The sequence below is a fragment of the Sander vitreus genome, chromosome 3 (genome assembly GCF_031162955.1).
Source record: "Sander vitreus isolate 19-12246 chromosome 3, sanVit1, whole genome shotgun sequence".
In the NCBI taxonomy this organism is placed as follows: Eukaryota; Metazoa; Chordata; class Actinopteri; order Perciformes; family Percidae; genus Sander; species Sander vitreus.
Genome location: NC_135857.1, coordinates 11,962,136 through 11,976,047, shown reverse-complemented (window position 1 = coordinate 11,976,047; position 13,912 = coordinate 11,962,136). Strand labels below are relative to the sequence as shown.

General features: G+C 40.4%; 1 protein-coding gene across 1 annotated transcript; it reads right to left on the bottom strand.

Annotated features, from left to right (window-relative positions):
• Window positions 1-5,991: 5,991 nt before the first annotated feature.
• Window positions 5,992-11,399, bottom strand: LOC144512648 (extracellular calcium-sensing receptor-like). Its single transcript, XM_078243487.1, has 8 exons — window positions 11,356-11,399; window positions 10,542-10,836; window positions 10,158-10,447; window positions 9,636-9,931; window positions 7,922-8,127; window positions 7,584-7,805; window positions 6,982-7,105; window positions 5,992-6,896 (listed from the first exon to the last, which is right to left on the bottom strand). Exons 1-8 carry the CDS (start codon window positions 11,382-11,384, stop codon window positions 5,992-5,994), a joined length of 2,367 nt encoding a protein of 788 aa, XP_078099613.1. The 5' UTR covers window positions 11,385-11,399.
• Between the last annotated feature and the right edge of the window lie 2,513 nt (window positions 11,400-13,912).

Here is a 13,912-nt window from a genome sequence, read left to right as displayed (position 1 = left end):
TTAAATTGACCCCTTCACAGTACACGTCACAGAAAACTTATGCGCATGTCAGGGTCAGAAAGCTTTCCATCCCATTGAATTGGGTGTGTCTGAATTGACTGAAACATCAAGGAAACGTTAAGAAAAATGCCTACTTTAAGTAGCTACAACAAAACAAAGCCAAAACAAAACAAAACCAGCACGTGATGTGATCTGTGTGTGTGTGTGTGTGTGTGTGTGTGTATGTATGTATGTGTGAGAGAGGGGGAGAGAGAGAGAGTGCGAGGAGGAGGGGTGACGAAACCCGGGGGTTGCTAGGCTACGTCCCAGATTAGCCATTAGCTCATTGAAGCTAGGCTAGGTGTTAGCTGCACAAAAGCTATGTAGCCTCAAGAGGGCGGTAGTGGGCTGCGTTGCAACGCCACGTGACTAAGCTAGTCAGTTAGTTCTCAGACTAACATGTGGTTGACAAGAGGGACACACTAAACTAGCTACTTCGCTATGTGCTAGCTGTGTAGCTATTCGACATACGTGACTCGCTGTGGGCCAGCTGTTCACTTGGGCGTGTGTATGTCTGTATGGGTGTGTGTGTGTGTGTGTGTGTGTGTGTGTGTGTGTGTGTGTGTTAATGATAGAGGAAAGGAAACCCCTTAGGAAAGGAGGACACTTTGAAAAGTCTGATTATCTCACTCAGTACAATAACTAAAACTCCGTGAAAGTTAGCAGGTAGCAATTACAGTTTTAACAAGCTAGCTGCAATATTCAACACAACATATCAACAATGCACCGTGATCAGAGTACATTCACAGAAATAGATTTGACGCAGCGGTCACAATCATAGATTAATAAATCACATGCACAACAGTAGCACTTATTAATCAAACAAATCACATTAATGTCGTAACAAGTGGCAACATTAGCCTTACTGACATTAATAAAACACAATATTTCTCTGCCCAGAAAACCTTAAGCCTTCTTACTGTGTGTTCAGTCCGTTGTTTCTGTCCATAGATTTCAACAGAAAAACAGAACGGGTCTGTGTCGCTCGTCAGCGGCACAGAGAAACTTGCTGGTCCCCGGGACAGCGGGGAACACACCAGAGTCGATTTTGAAGAAACAACGGTGTCCGTGTCCGATTTCCTTCTAGAGAACGTGTTGTTCTCTCTGCAGCGTTGAAACACGACGTGTGTTTCCAGGATCCAGTAGTGTTCTTCAGAACACCTAGAAATAAATTCACTTTGTCTCAAAAATGGAAGTTTTAGCACAAACTTGGACGCTGACCTGTTACAACCAGAGTTGAGATGGAAAGCGATGAAAAAAGGTGTGTCCAAAGGTTTTATAGGCCCTGACCACATGCTGTGTTCAGGGTCCGTTAAGCGAATGGGGATCCAGAGATCTCTCAAAAGGTGTGAACTACAAGGCTGTAGTTCTTCTGACCACTTTGGCCACTCCTTCGTGGTCATTCAGCCATTTTGTGGCCTTCTTATCTCCTTTTCTTCATTTAGGAGTTTGGAGCAAGGGATGTGGAATTTACATGTAGGCCGAAACCCTCTGTTTGAAAGACCACATGGTCTCTGAGTCTTTTGTCTCTGAGTGCCGGCTGGCCACATGTGTTCTTTTGTACCAGATCAGTTTATGCACATTTGTTTGGATCCAGCATTAGCTACCAGCCTAGCTCTAGTTAGTGAGTGACTTAGCGACCGAGCTGCATGTTAAAGCTTCGGTTAACGTGAATATTTTTAGGCACCATGGTCGTTTTCAAAAGTAATTCCAATTCAATTTTAACTATGGACAATGTTTAGCTAACGTTAGCTGATGGGAAAAGATGCAATGCCAATTGTAGCCACAACTTGTTTAGATAGTTTAAGACAACAAAGCTAAAACAGCCAACACTATAAATAAATGAACTAACCTGACCGAACTTACCTTCAACTTAGTGGAAACCGATGGTTTGATGCAGAGACGGTTTAAAACGCTTTGGCTGAACAGAGTGGCGCGGCCTTTGCTTCCATGAAACACGCTGAATCGCGCCAAATGCTTGGTGTGTTGCCTCGGCCTATCAGAGTAGCGTTTACTGCTTGGGTCATAATAACGTGCTGCCATGGGGCAATCAGAGTGGTGTTGACTGGTTGAAATAAAATTATTTAAATTGCATTTCCAAATAAATAAATTGATTAATTAATTAGTTAAAGGGGTGATAGAATGATTGTATAGGGTATTTTACACTGTTCCTTAAGGTCTCCTAATAGGGTATGTAACATTGGTTGGGCTGAAAATTGCCTGAATGCTATTTTATTAGGCCCTTAACTACCCTGTGAATATGGCTCTATTTGGAACAAGAGCTTTTCTTCCAAATATGGTATGCTCATGAATATGTAGATGAGCTGCGCGCTGATTGGTTTGAGCGAACTACATAGAAAAACAGAGACGAGACAGCAGGTCTCATATTTCAGACACTGCAAAGTTATACATTGTTTGTCGGGCTATTTCGTTATTAAATTCACTTCTGAGACTTTTTTAAGCGAGAAATCAAATATATAAAGCTCAAATATGGGCCTTTTTACGAAAATTGATGGCTAATTGCAAATTTGGTAAGACGTGTCGGAATTTAGCTAGGAGCTCCACACAGTCTGACGAGAAAGCAGCAACCTCCATACCTAGTGAAAGTCACCGTTTCCCTGGGTACTGGACTACTGGAATACTCGGGGCTCCGTGGAGCTCTGCGGAGCTGGCTGGCTGCTTAGCTGCTACTGTCCCTTCAATCCTATGTGTACAGATCGCGGCTAGTTAGCTTCATTTTCGGCGTAATGAGAGTATATTTACAGTTTGAATTTCACCACGCCACTTACAACACCTACCACAAGGTCTTATAAAGCTAACAATGGTGTCCGATTTTAATTTAATGAATTTTTGTGAACATTAGGGGTTTCGTTAGCTGCTACTGTCCCTTCAATCCTATGTGTACAGATCGCGGCTAGTTAGCTTCATTTTCGGTGTAATGAGAGTATATTTACAGTTTGAATTTCATCACGCCACTTACAACACCTACCACAAGGTCTTATAAAGCTAACAATGGTGTCCGATTTTAATTTAATGAATTTTTGTAAACATTAGGGGTTTCGTTAGCTGCGACTGTCCCTTCAATCCTATGTGTACAGATCGTGGCTAGTTAGCTTAATTTTTGGCGTAATTAGAATATATTTACAGTTTGAATTTCATCACGCCACTTACAACACCTACCTCAAGGTCTTATAAAGCTAACAATGGTGGCCGATTTTAATTTAATGCATTTTTGTGAATTTCAGAGGAATTCTAAGAGGAGGCTAGCTAGCTCTCATTGATAGAGCTCCATCCAGCCGCAGGCTCTATCAATGAGACTCACGGACAAGAGGCGTTTATTTCCCCGATCGTTTGTTTAAATAACTCAACACATTATAATTACACACATTATAAGATTAACTGGAACCTGTGGTAAGAGATTGCTGGCGTAACAAGCTCGCTCTCACTCACACACACCGGCCATTTAGCAGGAAGAGGGGAGCTGCAGGCCCTGGAGCTCTGTCAGGGCAACGGCGTTTGGTAGTCCATTAACCCAAAAAACTGTGACTTTGCGCGGGTATGGAGTGCCATGGGCTGCAAGCCATGACAGAGCTAAATCTACCTCACAGCAGGCCGGGGTCTGTGAAGGAAGGCAGGCCGGGCAGCGAGGCAGCAACACAGGCAGCACCGGCCGCTTAACTCCGACACACAAAATTTGCAATTAGCCATACATTTTCGTAAAACAGCCCATATTTGACCTCTATATAGTTGATTTCTCGCATAAAAAAGTCTCAGAAGTGAATTTAGTGGTAAAATAGCAGATGAACAATATATACAATTTCTGAGATCTGCGCAACCTATTCAGAAGACTACCTGATCTCAGATCAGTGGTGTAGCCTATGTAAATGTTGGGGCGTGACAAAGATAGAGACTAGAGCCAAATGAGTAGGAGCCGCCCAGTTGACGTCAACTAGGCGGCTCGTTGAGATTTGTCCGTTTTCAGAGGCAGTTTCAAATTGTGAGATTTGCAGAGGAAAGAGGTGTCAATGGGATTTTGATGTTCTATGTATGTCCTAGTTACCCACTAAACTGTCATTATTCAACTATGACAAGGTAAAATCGGTTTTGCATTTTTGGATTAATTACAGTAAATATATTACATATTGGACCTTTAAATAATGTGTATATGGAAGTATTATTGAAATACCGTAGAGCAGTAGTGGTAGTGTGCACATCCCCACTAGTGAGGTGCAGGGCAAAAAGGGTCTGGATACAACAAGTTAGTTAGGGTTTTGGCCATTTTTGTCATTTTTTCATTGTCTGTGTGCATATTGTGTATATGTAATTGTATCACTGATGGTTTTATGTGGTGACTATGGTAAAGGTGGTACTTAGGCCCATCAAGGTCTTGGTAATTAGTATAAATGAGCTCAGCTGATGCACGATCAGCTGACCATGTCTGTGCCCTATGTAAACTTAGCACAACAAGTAAGGACATTTGTGTTTGGTATATTATTTCTCTGTGGTAACAATGTTTTTTGTCAATAAATCTTATACCGTTGGAAAGCCTGTTTAGTTCCCTTTCAAATGGTGCCCCATTTGTAAGGAACATGCATTTGTGATTTGTGATTGTGGGATGAGCAGCAGCGCTGAGTATGTGGGTTGCGCCAATGAAATATTTGCCAAATGTTGTCTGCCCATGCCAAACAGCTTATTCTGCCATTGACTCCTTTTGTGTTTGGTTGATTGGATGATTGAAGTTTGAAGAAACAAGTCATATTGGCAATTTAACAATATTACAATTATATATTACAATATTAATTTCACAAACAGGAGCCTCAGTAGCGTGTGGAAGAACCATACACAGCCTGGCACCTCCTCCTCATGCTGGTCACCAGCCTGGTCACACACTGCTGTGGGATGGTATCCCATTCTTCAACCAGCATTTGTTGCAAGTCAGCCAACGTGGTTGTGTTGGTCACTCTGGCACGAACAGCACGCCCAAGCTGATCACACAAGTGTTCAATGGGGTTGAGGTCAGGACTGCTGGCAGGCCATTCCATCCTCTCCACTTCCACATGCTGGAGGTAGTCTCTGATAAACCCTGCCCTGTGGGGGCAAGCGTTGTCATCTTGGAGGATAGAGTTCGGTCCCAGACTGTGGAGATATGGGATTGCCACTGGTTGCAGAATCTCATATCTATATGTCTCTGCATTGAGATTGCCTCCAATGATGACACTGCCTCCACCAAAAGGTGTTACTCTATCGGTGCAGCAATCAACATAGTGTTCTCTGAGTCTTCTCCAAACTTTGACCCTACGATCCAACTGCTGTAGGCAGAATCATCCAATCCACCAAACACCAAACGACTCAATGGCAGAATAAGCTGTTTGGTATTGGCAGAGAAGATTTGGCAGATTTTTCATGGGCGCAACCCACATACTCAGCGCTGCTGCTCATCCCACAAATGCATGTTCCTTACAAATGGGGCACGATTTGAAAGGGAACGGAACAGGATTCAAATGGTATAAGATTTATTGCCAACAAACATTGTTACCACAGAGAAATAATCTACTAAACACAAATTTCCTTACTTTTTGTGCTAAGGTTATATGCTTGAGCCACTGTTGAATGCCATTTTCCTGAGGATACCCAGCAGGGTCGAAACGTTGCTGCACAATAAATGTATGGGAGTATTAGCAGAGTGCGGGCATCGCATTCTTCTCAGTATTATTGAAATAGGAATTATTTTATAAAAGAGAAAGAACCACGCATTTATGTTGTGAATTTTGAATTTATTTATTCACTTAATTTTATATTTTCAGCCCATGATGAAAGAATTTTTGTAAAATAAGAAGATAACTATTAAAAGGAAATTCACAATAAAACCAAGATGAAGACTTTGTTGGATGTGCACAGCATAAGCTCTATACTGTATGTGAGCATCTTAACTATTTCCAAACCTCAGATGTTTTAGGATTGATTTTTGTTCATTAAATATTTCTTGGTGTTCTTCTCTGGCTTAAACAATATGATGAAACATTTTGGAGCAAATATACACAGTATTAGTCCAAAACTGGAGGCCAGAATGGCAAATATCTCCACAGCCACAGTGAATTTCCCAGGAGAGCTGAGATATGCAGGAATGAAGGTGATCCAGACTGCACAGAATATCAGCATGCTGAAGGTGATGAGCTTGGCTTCATTAAAATTATCAGGTAATTTCCGAGCTAGGACAGCTAACACAAAGCAAAAGACAGCCAGTAGGCCTATGTACCCGAGCACAGCCCAGAACCCAATAGCTGAGCCTAATGCACACTCCAGGATAATTCTCTTTTTGTATATGGTTAGGTTTTTCATCGGAAAAGGGGGACTAAGACCCAACCAAATAGTACATATTAAAACTTGAATAAACGTGAAAGAAACTACAGTCATTCTTTGCTGTGGAGGACCAAACCATTTCATGACATTACTACCTGGGAGTGTAGCTTTGAAGGCCATTAACACTACTATTGTTTTTCCAAGAACACAAGACATACAGAGGACAAAGGTGATTCCAAATGCTGTGTGGCGCAGCATGCAGGACCAATCAGAGGGTGCTCCAATGAAAGTTAATGAACATAAGAAACATAGAGTCAGGGAGAAGAGCAGAAGGAAGCTCAGCTCAGAGTTGTTGGCCCTGACAATCGGGGATGTCCTGTGACGATAGAACACAGCCGCTGTTATAATGGCCAGACAGGCACCACCAACTGAGAATGCAGCCAGGATGATTCCTAGGACCTCGTTGTAGGAAAGAAACTCTACAGGCTTGGGGAGACAGGTGTCTCTCTCTGCATTAGGCCAGAACTCCTTTGGGCAAGGGAAACAATCAGGGGAATCTGAAAAAATAAAATCAAAAGGTGGTTGTAATGTATATTTGATTTTGCACAGTACATTGGCTATGTACAGGCGAAAAACTAATACCTGTAGCATTACTAATCTCTCCCTCAGGACACAGTATACAATCATAACAGCAGATGGGTTTTCCTTTCTGCAGCACTTTACGAGTTCCTGGAGGACAGCTGTCAGAGCACACTGACACAGGCACCTGGCACACAAAGACAAACAAACTCACATATGTTCAGGTGTGTTTCAAAGCTTTTTCAATCCTGTGTTAAAACAATACTCACATGTCAAAATGTGTATTGTCATTGTAACTGCTGAGGGACAAAATCCGTTTTTGTGTCAAATGCATTCTAAAGTTCAGCTGAAGCCAAAATGAGGTTTTAGCAGTCTGAGTTAGACAAATCAAGTGGTTGTCTTTCAAAGTTACAGTCTTTTTTGTACAAATTCCCTTTTTCTTTTGTTCCTATCCCTCTACAGCTCAGAAGGTGAATACTTTTTTTGTAAAATATGAAGGAAGAATTTCATACTGAAAATAGTGTTACTTTGGAATGGATCTCGTCACAGCCAGTATGGACATGAGTAATGTACAGTGACTTAAAATTATTTCAACGTACATACACATATCAGACCCTATAAGATCACCATATTTGATGTTAAATTATTGCTTTTGTGCTCCTTACTTGTGTGCCACCGTCCACCCAGGTGATGTTCCTGCTGACTTTGAACTTCTGGCCCACCGGCAGTGATGCATCATAGTGCCCTACTGTCACCAACTTAATGCTGCCACTCTCACTTTTTTGCCAGTTAACCAGCTCATATCTGGCCACAGGATTACCGTTGGCATCAAACGACACATCATAGCCATTTCGGGAAAAATTTACTTTCTTCAGCTGAGTAAGAACCTGTGAAGATAAAATAAATGAAAGCTGTGAGGGAAAGAAATTAAATAATAAATAAAATACATTTTAGAAATTAAAGCAAAAAATGGCATTGGGGTTTTCATTTATGTTCAACTGACCTCTTTGGATTCTATCCTGGTGAATTTGTCACACTGAGTTGTAGAATTTGTTTTCTGGCACACTGCTTTATGAATGGCATGAGCTATTGCATAAACAGCCTTGTATACCATGTTAGTGATCCGGAGCTGAGATGTGTCAGTGTACGGGCTCTGGAGCGTCTTTATGTCTTCAGTTCCATCACATAATCTCTCGTCTTTTGCTGCACCTAAAAACACACAGAGAAAGAGAAAGGTGTTTTTTAGCCTTTACATTCTCAATCTTTCTTTGTGTTTATTGTTCTTTTTTATTCCAATTTAAACATGCCTTGTAGAAACTCACATAGCTATACTGTTGCGTATTTAACATTACATAGATGATAGATACTTTGATCTATCAGATTTGTCATTCTCACAACACGGGAGGATGAGGAGAACGATATAAGAACTCAGGTCTCGGTGCCGACCAACTACTATAGTGATTGATAAATAAATAAAAACATTTCTTTCATAAGCCCTATCCTACTAAAAACATTTTACACCATAAAGCACTGTTTTGCCTACATCTCTTCTTTTTTTTAAATAGTGGCTATTTCAGTTTGTGTCAGTCATATTTTTTTCAACCTTCATGTAAGCCAACTCACAAATAACACAAATCAGTCAGCAGAAAATAAGTCACATTTATAAAAGCCAAACATGTATTTTCCTTTAAATACTGTCTTGACCTGTTTAAGGAGGACCTCTAACCTTCAGCGGTGCAGGAAGAAGGCCAGCAGGATTATCAGAGAACCAAATCACCTCAGTCACAAACTGTTCTACCTGCTGCCGTCTGGCAGATGCTAACGCAGCATCCAGTCCTGCACTACCAGGCTCAGGGACAACTTCATCACACAGGCCATAAGACTGCTGAACTCCTGAGCTAATGACGACAATACTGTCACTTTACCTTTCATACTTTATACTGTCACTTTACCTTTATACTTTACAACTTCTTATTACGCATACATTTAGCACATTCCTGCTGACATTACAGTTTATTCTTTCTGCAATTACTGTACACTTTGTCTACCACATATATATTTTATTTTATACTTTACCCCTATATTTTAACTTTGCACTATTTTATGTCTTAGATTCTCATTTTCATTGCATGATTTTCTTTTTATACATATTCATTGTTGGAGGGAGCCTGAGATCTAGATTATTTTTTGCCAACAACTACTTCTCTGTAATTGTTGTGCATACTACAATTAAGAACGTAATAATTACAACTAATGAATGATTAGTAATCACTGTCACTATAATAACAACTTCACACTAACTGTAACTAATACATTCGAGTAAGTACAATTTAAGAATTTGATTAGTAGCCTACTTAAGCTTGGTGGGCAGGAGAATGTCTACTGTGTGCTTGTGTTCAGGACTTCAGTGTTGACATTGTGAAATCACTGCAGCAAAGTTCATACATAATCTTCACCAAGAAAGCAGAGTGCCTACATTTTTCCTGAAAGATAATCATAACAAGTGAGTTTATTCACAGAGATGAGATGCACCTTATGTCCACCTCATGTCTTTGATCAATATCGGTAATTTCCCTGTCAGTCTGGGGTTTGGTCTTAAAGCAGCTGCTGAGTCTTTACCACAGGTAAATCCACTCAGACATCCAAAAAAACAACACAACACAACCAAAAAAGTCCAACTATCTGCCCTATGCTAAAAATCTGAGAAACGTTCTCACTTTTTTCCATCCTGCAGTTGAATGCATCCTCCCAGAACTCAGTAAGCACTGGAGAGGCAGCCACTTTAGAGGGAGAGAGATCCAGCAAGAAGTCTCTCAGACCTGGGATGACAGATCGCTCAATACCAAATCCGATGGCTCCAGCACAGAAGCTAAACCTCAGCAGTTCTGGGTCTGTTACCCAGGCTTCACTGCCTATCCACTGGCGAGGTGGAGATGGCTCGAGCGACAGCTCCTCCAGCAGAATCTTAATGTCTCCCAACGCTACAAATGCCACAACAACCATAGCTGTTGACCTGGAGAAACATTTCAGTTTTTTAAATTAATATCAAGATAGAATACTTTAGTATTTGGTCTGACTGACCATTTTTATAATAACATCAGTAATACATAAACAGGATGAAAAATATATACATTTCCAATTTGCCACTGAGGTAATAAAAATATCTCCCATCTTATATTTTACAGAACATTTTTGTTGTGCTTTTGTGCAGGTCAGTGTAAGCACAGGGAACATCAAACCTGCGAATAATGTCAGCTATTCTCTGGATCCTGCTATGTGGTTGGGTCCGATGGAAAGATTCAGAGTATTCCACACAGATCCCCTCTTTGCGTGCTGCGTTCAGGAAAGACGCCATACCACCATTGCCATAATCCGAATCTGACCGGACAGCACCTATCCAAGTCCAGCCAAAGTGTTTTACCAGCTTGGCCAGCGCGTCAGCCTGGAACTCATCACTAGGGACAGTTCTGAAGAAATTTGGGTACTGTTGCTTATTGGACAGACATGCACAAGTGGCAAAGTGGCTCACCTAAAAACAACAACAGTGTTATTATTTCTCAGGACAAGCAAAAACATCACTTGTCTAAATTACAAAAAGTTTCCCAGAAATCCAAAATATTTACTTGAGGAATGTTAAATGGCCCGATGATGCGCGACATGCTGATGGATGGCATGGAACCAGTCTCACCAACGACAGCCTTCACCATACCAGATTGTGAGCAATTGTCGCCAGTGTAAAACACCGGGTCCAGGCCATTTGAAAGCTGAAATGCCACATGCACCGCTACGGTCACCGAGGCGCACGAGTCGTAGATCTGATAACCGAGTTTGATTCCCGGCAGCAGCTCCGTGCTGTTATTTATCTCCTCAATGGCGAAAATCATTGCACGTGAGAAGCGCAACTCACGGGTTTTAATGCTGCACACAGACACTCAAGTCACTGTTTGAATATTACAATTCACAATTTTAACAGAAATGCATAGTTTGGGAGAACTGAAATTCAAAAAACACAGGATTAGATATCAGTCCAACATTCACAAGAATCTTAATGCACAGTCAACTAAATCTAAAGTATGTATTTGGTTGGTAAATATGTGTAAATCATTTGTTAAACATATCATTTCATTTAAGAAATATTAAAAAACATTTTATTTTTCATATCTACTATTTCATGAATACAATAACTGCATTTTACACAACACTTGATCTTCCCCTCTAAGGGATCAATAAAGGTTTATCTTATCTCATTTTTATTTTATGTCATGTTATCTTATCTTTCTATGGTCAAATATTGATTTGGCACTTAATGAACTTTTTCAAGTTTTTAATAGTACACAAAACCTTTCCAACATCATTGTGCACATCATACAAATCAAAACATTTCTTTCCCTACAGAATCTAACATCCTCTTATCCCCCACTTCTCCCATTTACTAACCTTCCTGTGCATCTTAGTGGCTCAGGCATGGTGGTGTAGTTATTCTTCACTGTGTAAACATATTGGTGTATGGAGAAAACACCCCCAATAACGTAGTCACCATCCGTTGAAAACACAGGGAGACGAGTGGTACCCTGACGCTTACATTTCACAGATGAATTCTGAGTGCTGACCCCAGCACCAGTCCTATCCTCTGTAAGCCCAGCCCTTTGTTTAACATCATCCTCAGAACCATTCAGGGCTGAGTTCAGCTCACACAAACCCAGAGACAGGATCAGGCCAATACAGAGAGCAGAGATCTCCATCCCTCAACTGTCAGCATGTGGGCATACTGTATGTGTGCTTTATAGATTTTCAGACAAAAGTTTCCCTCCTTCTACCGTACATCATCTTACTGTACATCAGAGAGAGGATGGCCTCATCTAGTGGCCTTTGATTAACTCATGTCGAAGTCTTTTCTGTAGGGAGCATGTACAATATAATCTGCATTGAAGCTGCAGTGGGTAGAATGCAAGAAAAATGCCTGAATTTGAAGTAGAGACCTCATCCTGCAGCCCTCCTTCTCTCCTCTCTGTTGCACGGGCAATGCATCTGCAGAACAGTCAATATGAATGCTCTGTCTCTCTAAAATGACCTGTGATTGACCAAAGTTTCACCTCATGGCTAGATTTTCTAAAGCCTTAAAACAGAGTCAAAATATCTTCCTAAATTTTTATTTGATTTAACAGTTAAGCCTAACAAATACACACCTTTAATGGATTGTGTGGCGTAATCCCACATTAAATAATGTGTATATGGAAGTGTTATTGAAATAAAAATTATTTTACATGAGAGAAAGAACCACACATTTATGTTGTGAATTTACTTTATTTATTCACTTAATTGTATATGTTCAGCCCATGATGAAATACTATTTGTAAAATAAGAAGAGAACTATTAAAAGGAAATTCACAAGAAAACCAAGATGAAGACTTTGTTGGATGTGCACAGCATAAGCTTTATAGTGTATGTTAGTCCAAAACTGCAGGCCAGAATTGCAAATACTTCCACAGCATGTGGGCATACTGCATGTATGTTTTATTGATTTTTAGACAAAAGTTTCCCTCCTTCTACTGTACGTCATCTTACTGTACATCAGAGAGAGGATGGCCTCATCTAGTGGCCTTTGATTAACTCATGTCTAATTCTTTTCTGTGGGCTGCATGTAAAATATAATCTACATTAAAGCTGGGGGAGGGGTAGGGTCATTTGAACTGTTCTGGCTGAAGCAGTGCAAAGGCTCATGGGACAAAATATATATGTTCTGAATGTTTTTTGTCCTAGTTAAAGTGTGTTTTAATAATGTTCTGTTAGTGTTTTGTGTGTGCATTTTTTATATCTGGGTTTTAGTTTTGTATGGTTGATTTAGGTTCATGTTTATCTACATTTATTGTTGCACCAGGACCAAGACCCGGGTGGGGACAGACCGGGTCTGGGCAGCGAGAAGGAGTTATTTGAAGCACATGCAAACGATGGAGTTGAGTTAACTTGTTTCCTGAGTGACATTCTCCTTGTAGTATAGAGCATTGGAGCATGTCAATGTTAATGTAGATTTTTTCCTTTCTGTTTCATGGAAGAAAATGTATTGAATATAATATTCTTAAAATCATACTGACATGGAGATTAAGATAATATATCAAATAATTATCTATTTAACAGTGATAAGTAGTCTTTTTTATATATATTTTTTGTTTCTTTGCATGTTTAACTTAACATACTTATTTTAAACATGACTCCAGGGAAAAAAGTATGTTTACTAATGGTTTTGTCTACTACATCAACTTACTGATCTGTGTTAATACAACTTAACATGTTAAGTTTCACCTTGTGTAAAAACGTAAACGGTTTAAGGCAACGGGTTTCCACGCAAATTTCTAATTAAAGCAACACTATGTAACTTTTAGCTGTAGCTGTAGTTCCAATGAGACAACCTGTAGAGGGGCCGAAGCGGCGGGTAGCGCAAGATGTAGTTCCAATGAGGCAACCTGTAGGGGGACCGAAGCGGGAAAAGTTACATAAGCCGTTTTCCGACCAAGTAGTTACAGGAACTTAGTTATAGGAAAAGTCCACTTCTAAGCAGATTTACTAACTACTCTGCCCCAAAACCGTTTTTTCCATTTGCATTCACACTGGCCAAGTGGTAATAGGGACTGGTAGGAAGGGTAAGGGAGTGATGTAAGCACGGCAACGGTCTAGCGTTAAAATCAGAAAACAAATACACCAAAAAAAGTATGAACTAAATACTAAATCTAATGTATATAGCATATTTGTCATAATTTAAACAAGTCTCCCGAAGAGAAACAGGTATCTCTCTCTCCCCCGCCTCTGCCTGCTGCGCTGTGACCGTGTGTGTGTGTGTGTGTGTGTGTGTGTGTTATTGTGTGTGAGTGACGGCCACCCTGCGAGTTTAATTCCAAAAAGACAGTTAACCACAGGTTCCCGTTAATCTTATAATGGACATGTGTTGTGATATTTAAACAAACGAACCGTGAACGCGAAATAAAAGCCTCTTATTTAC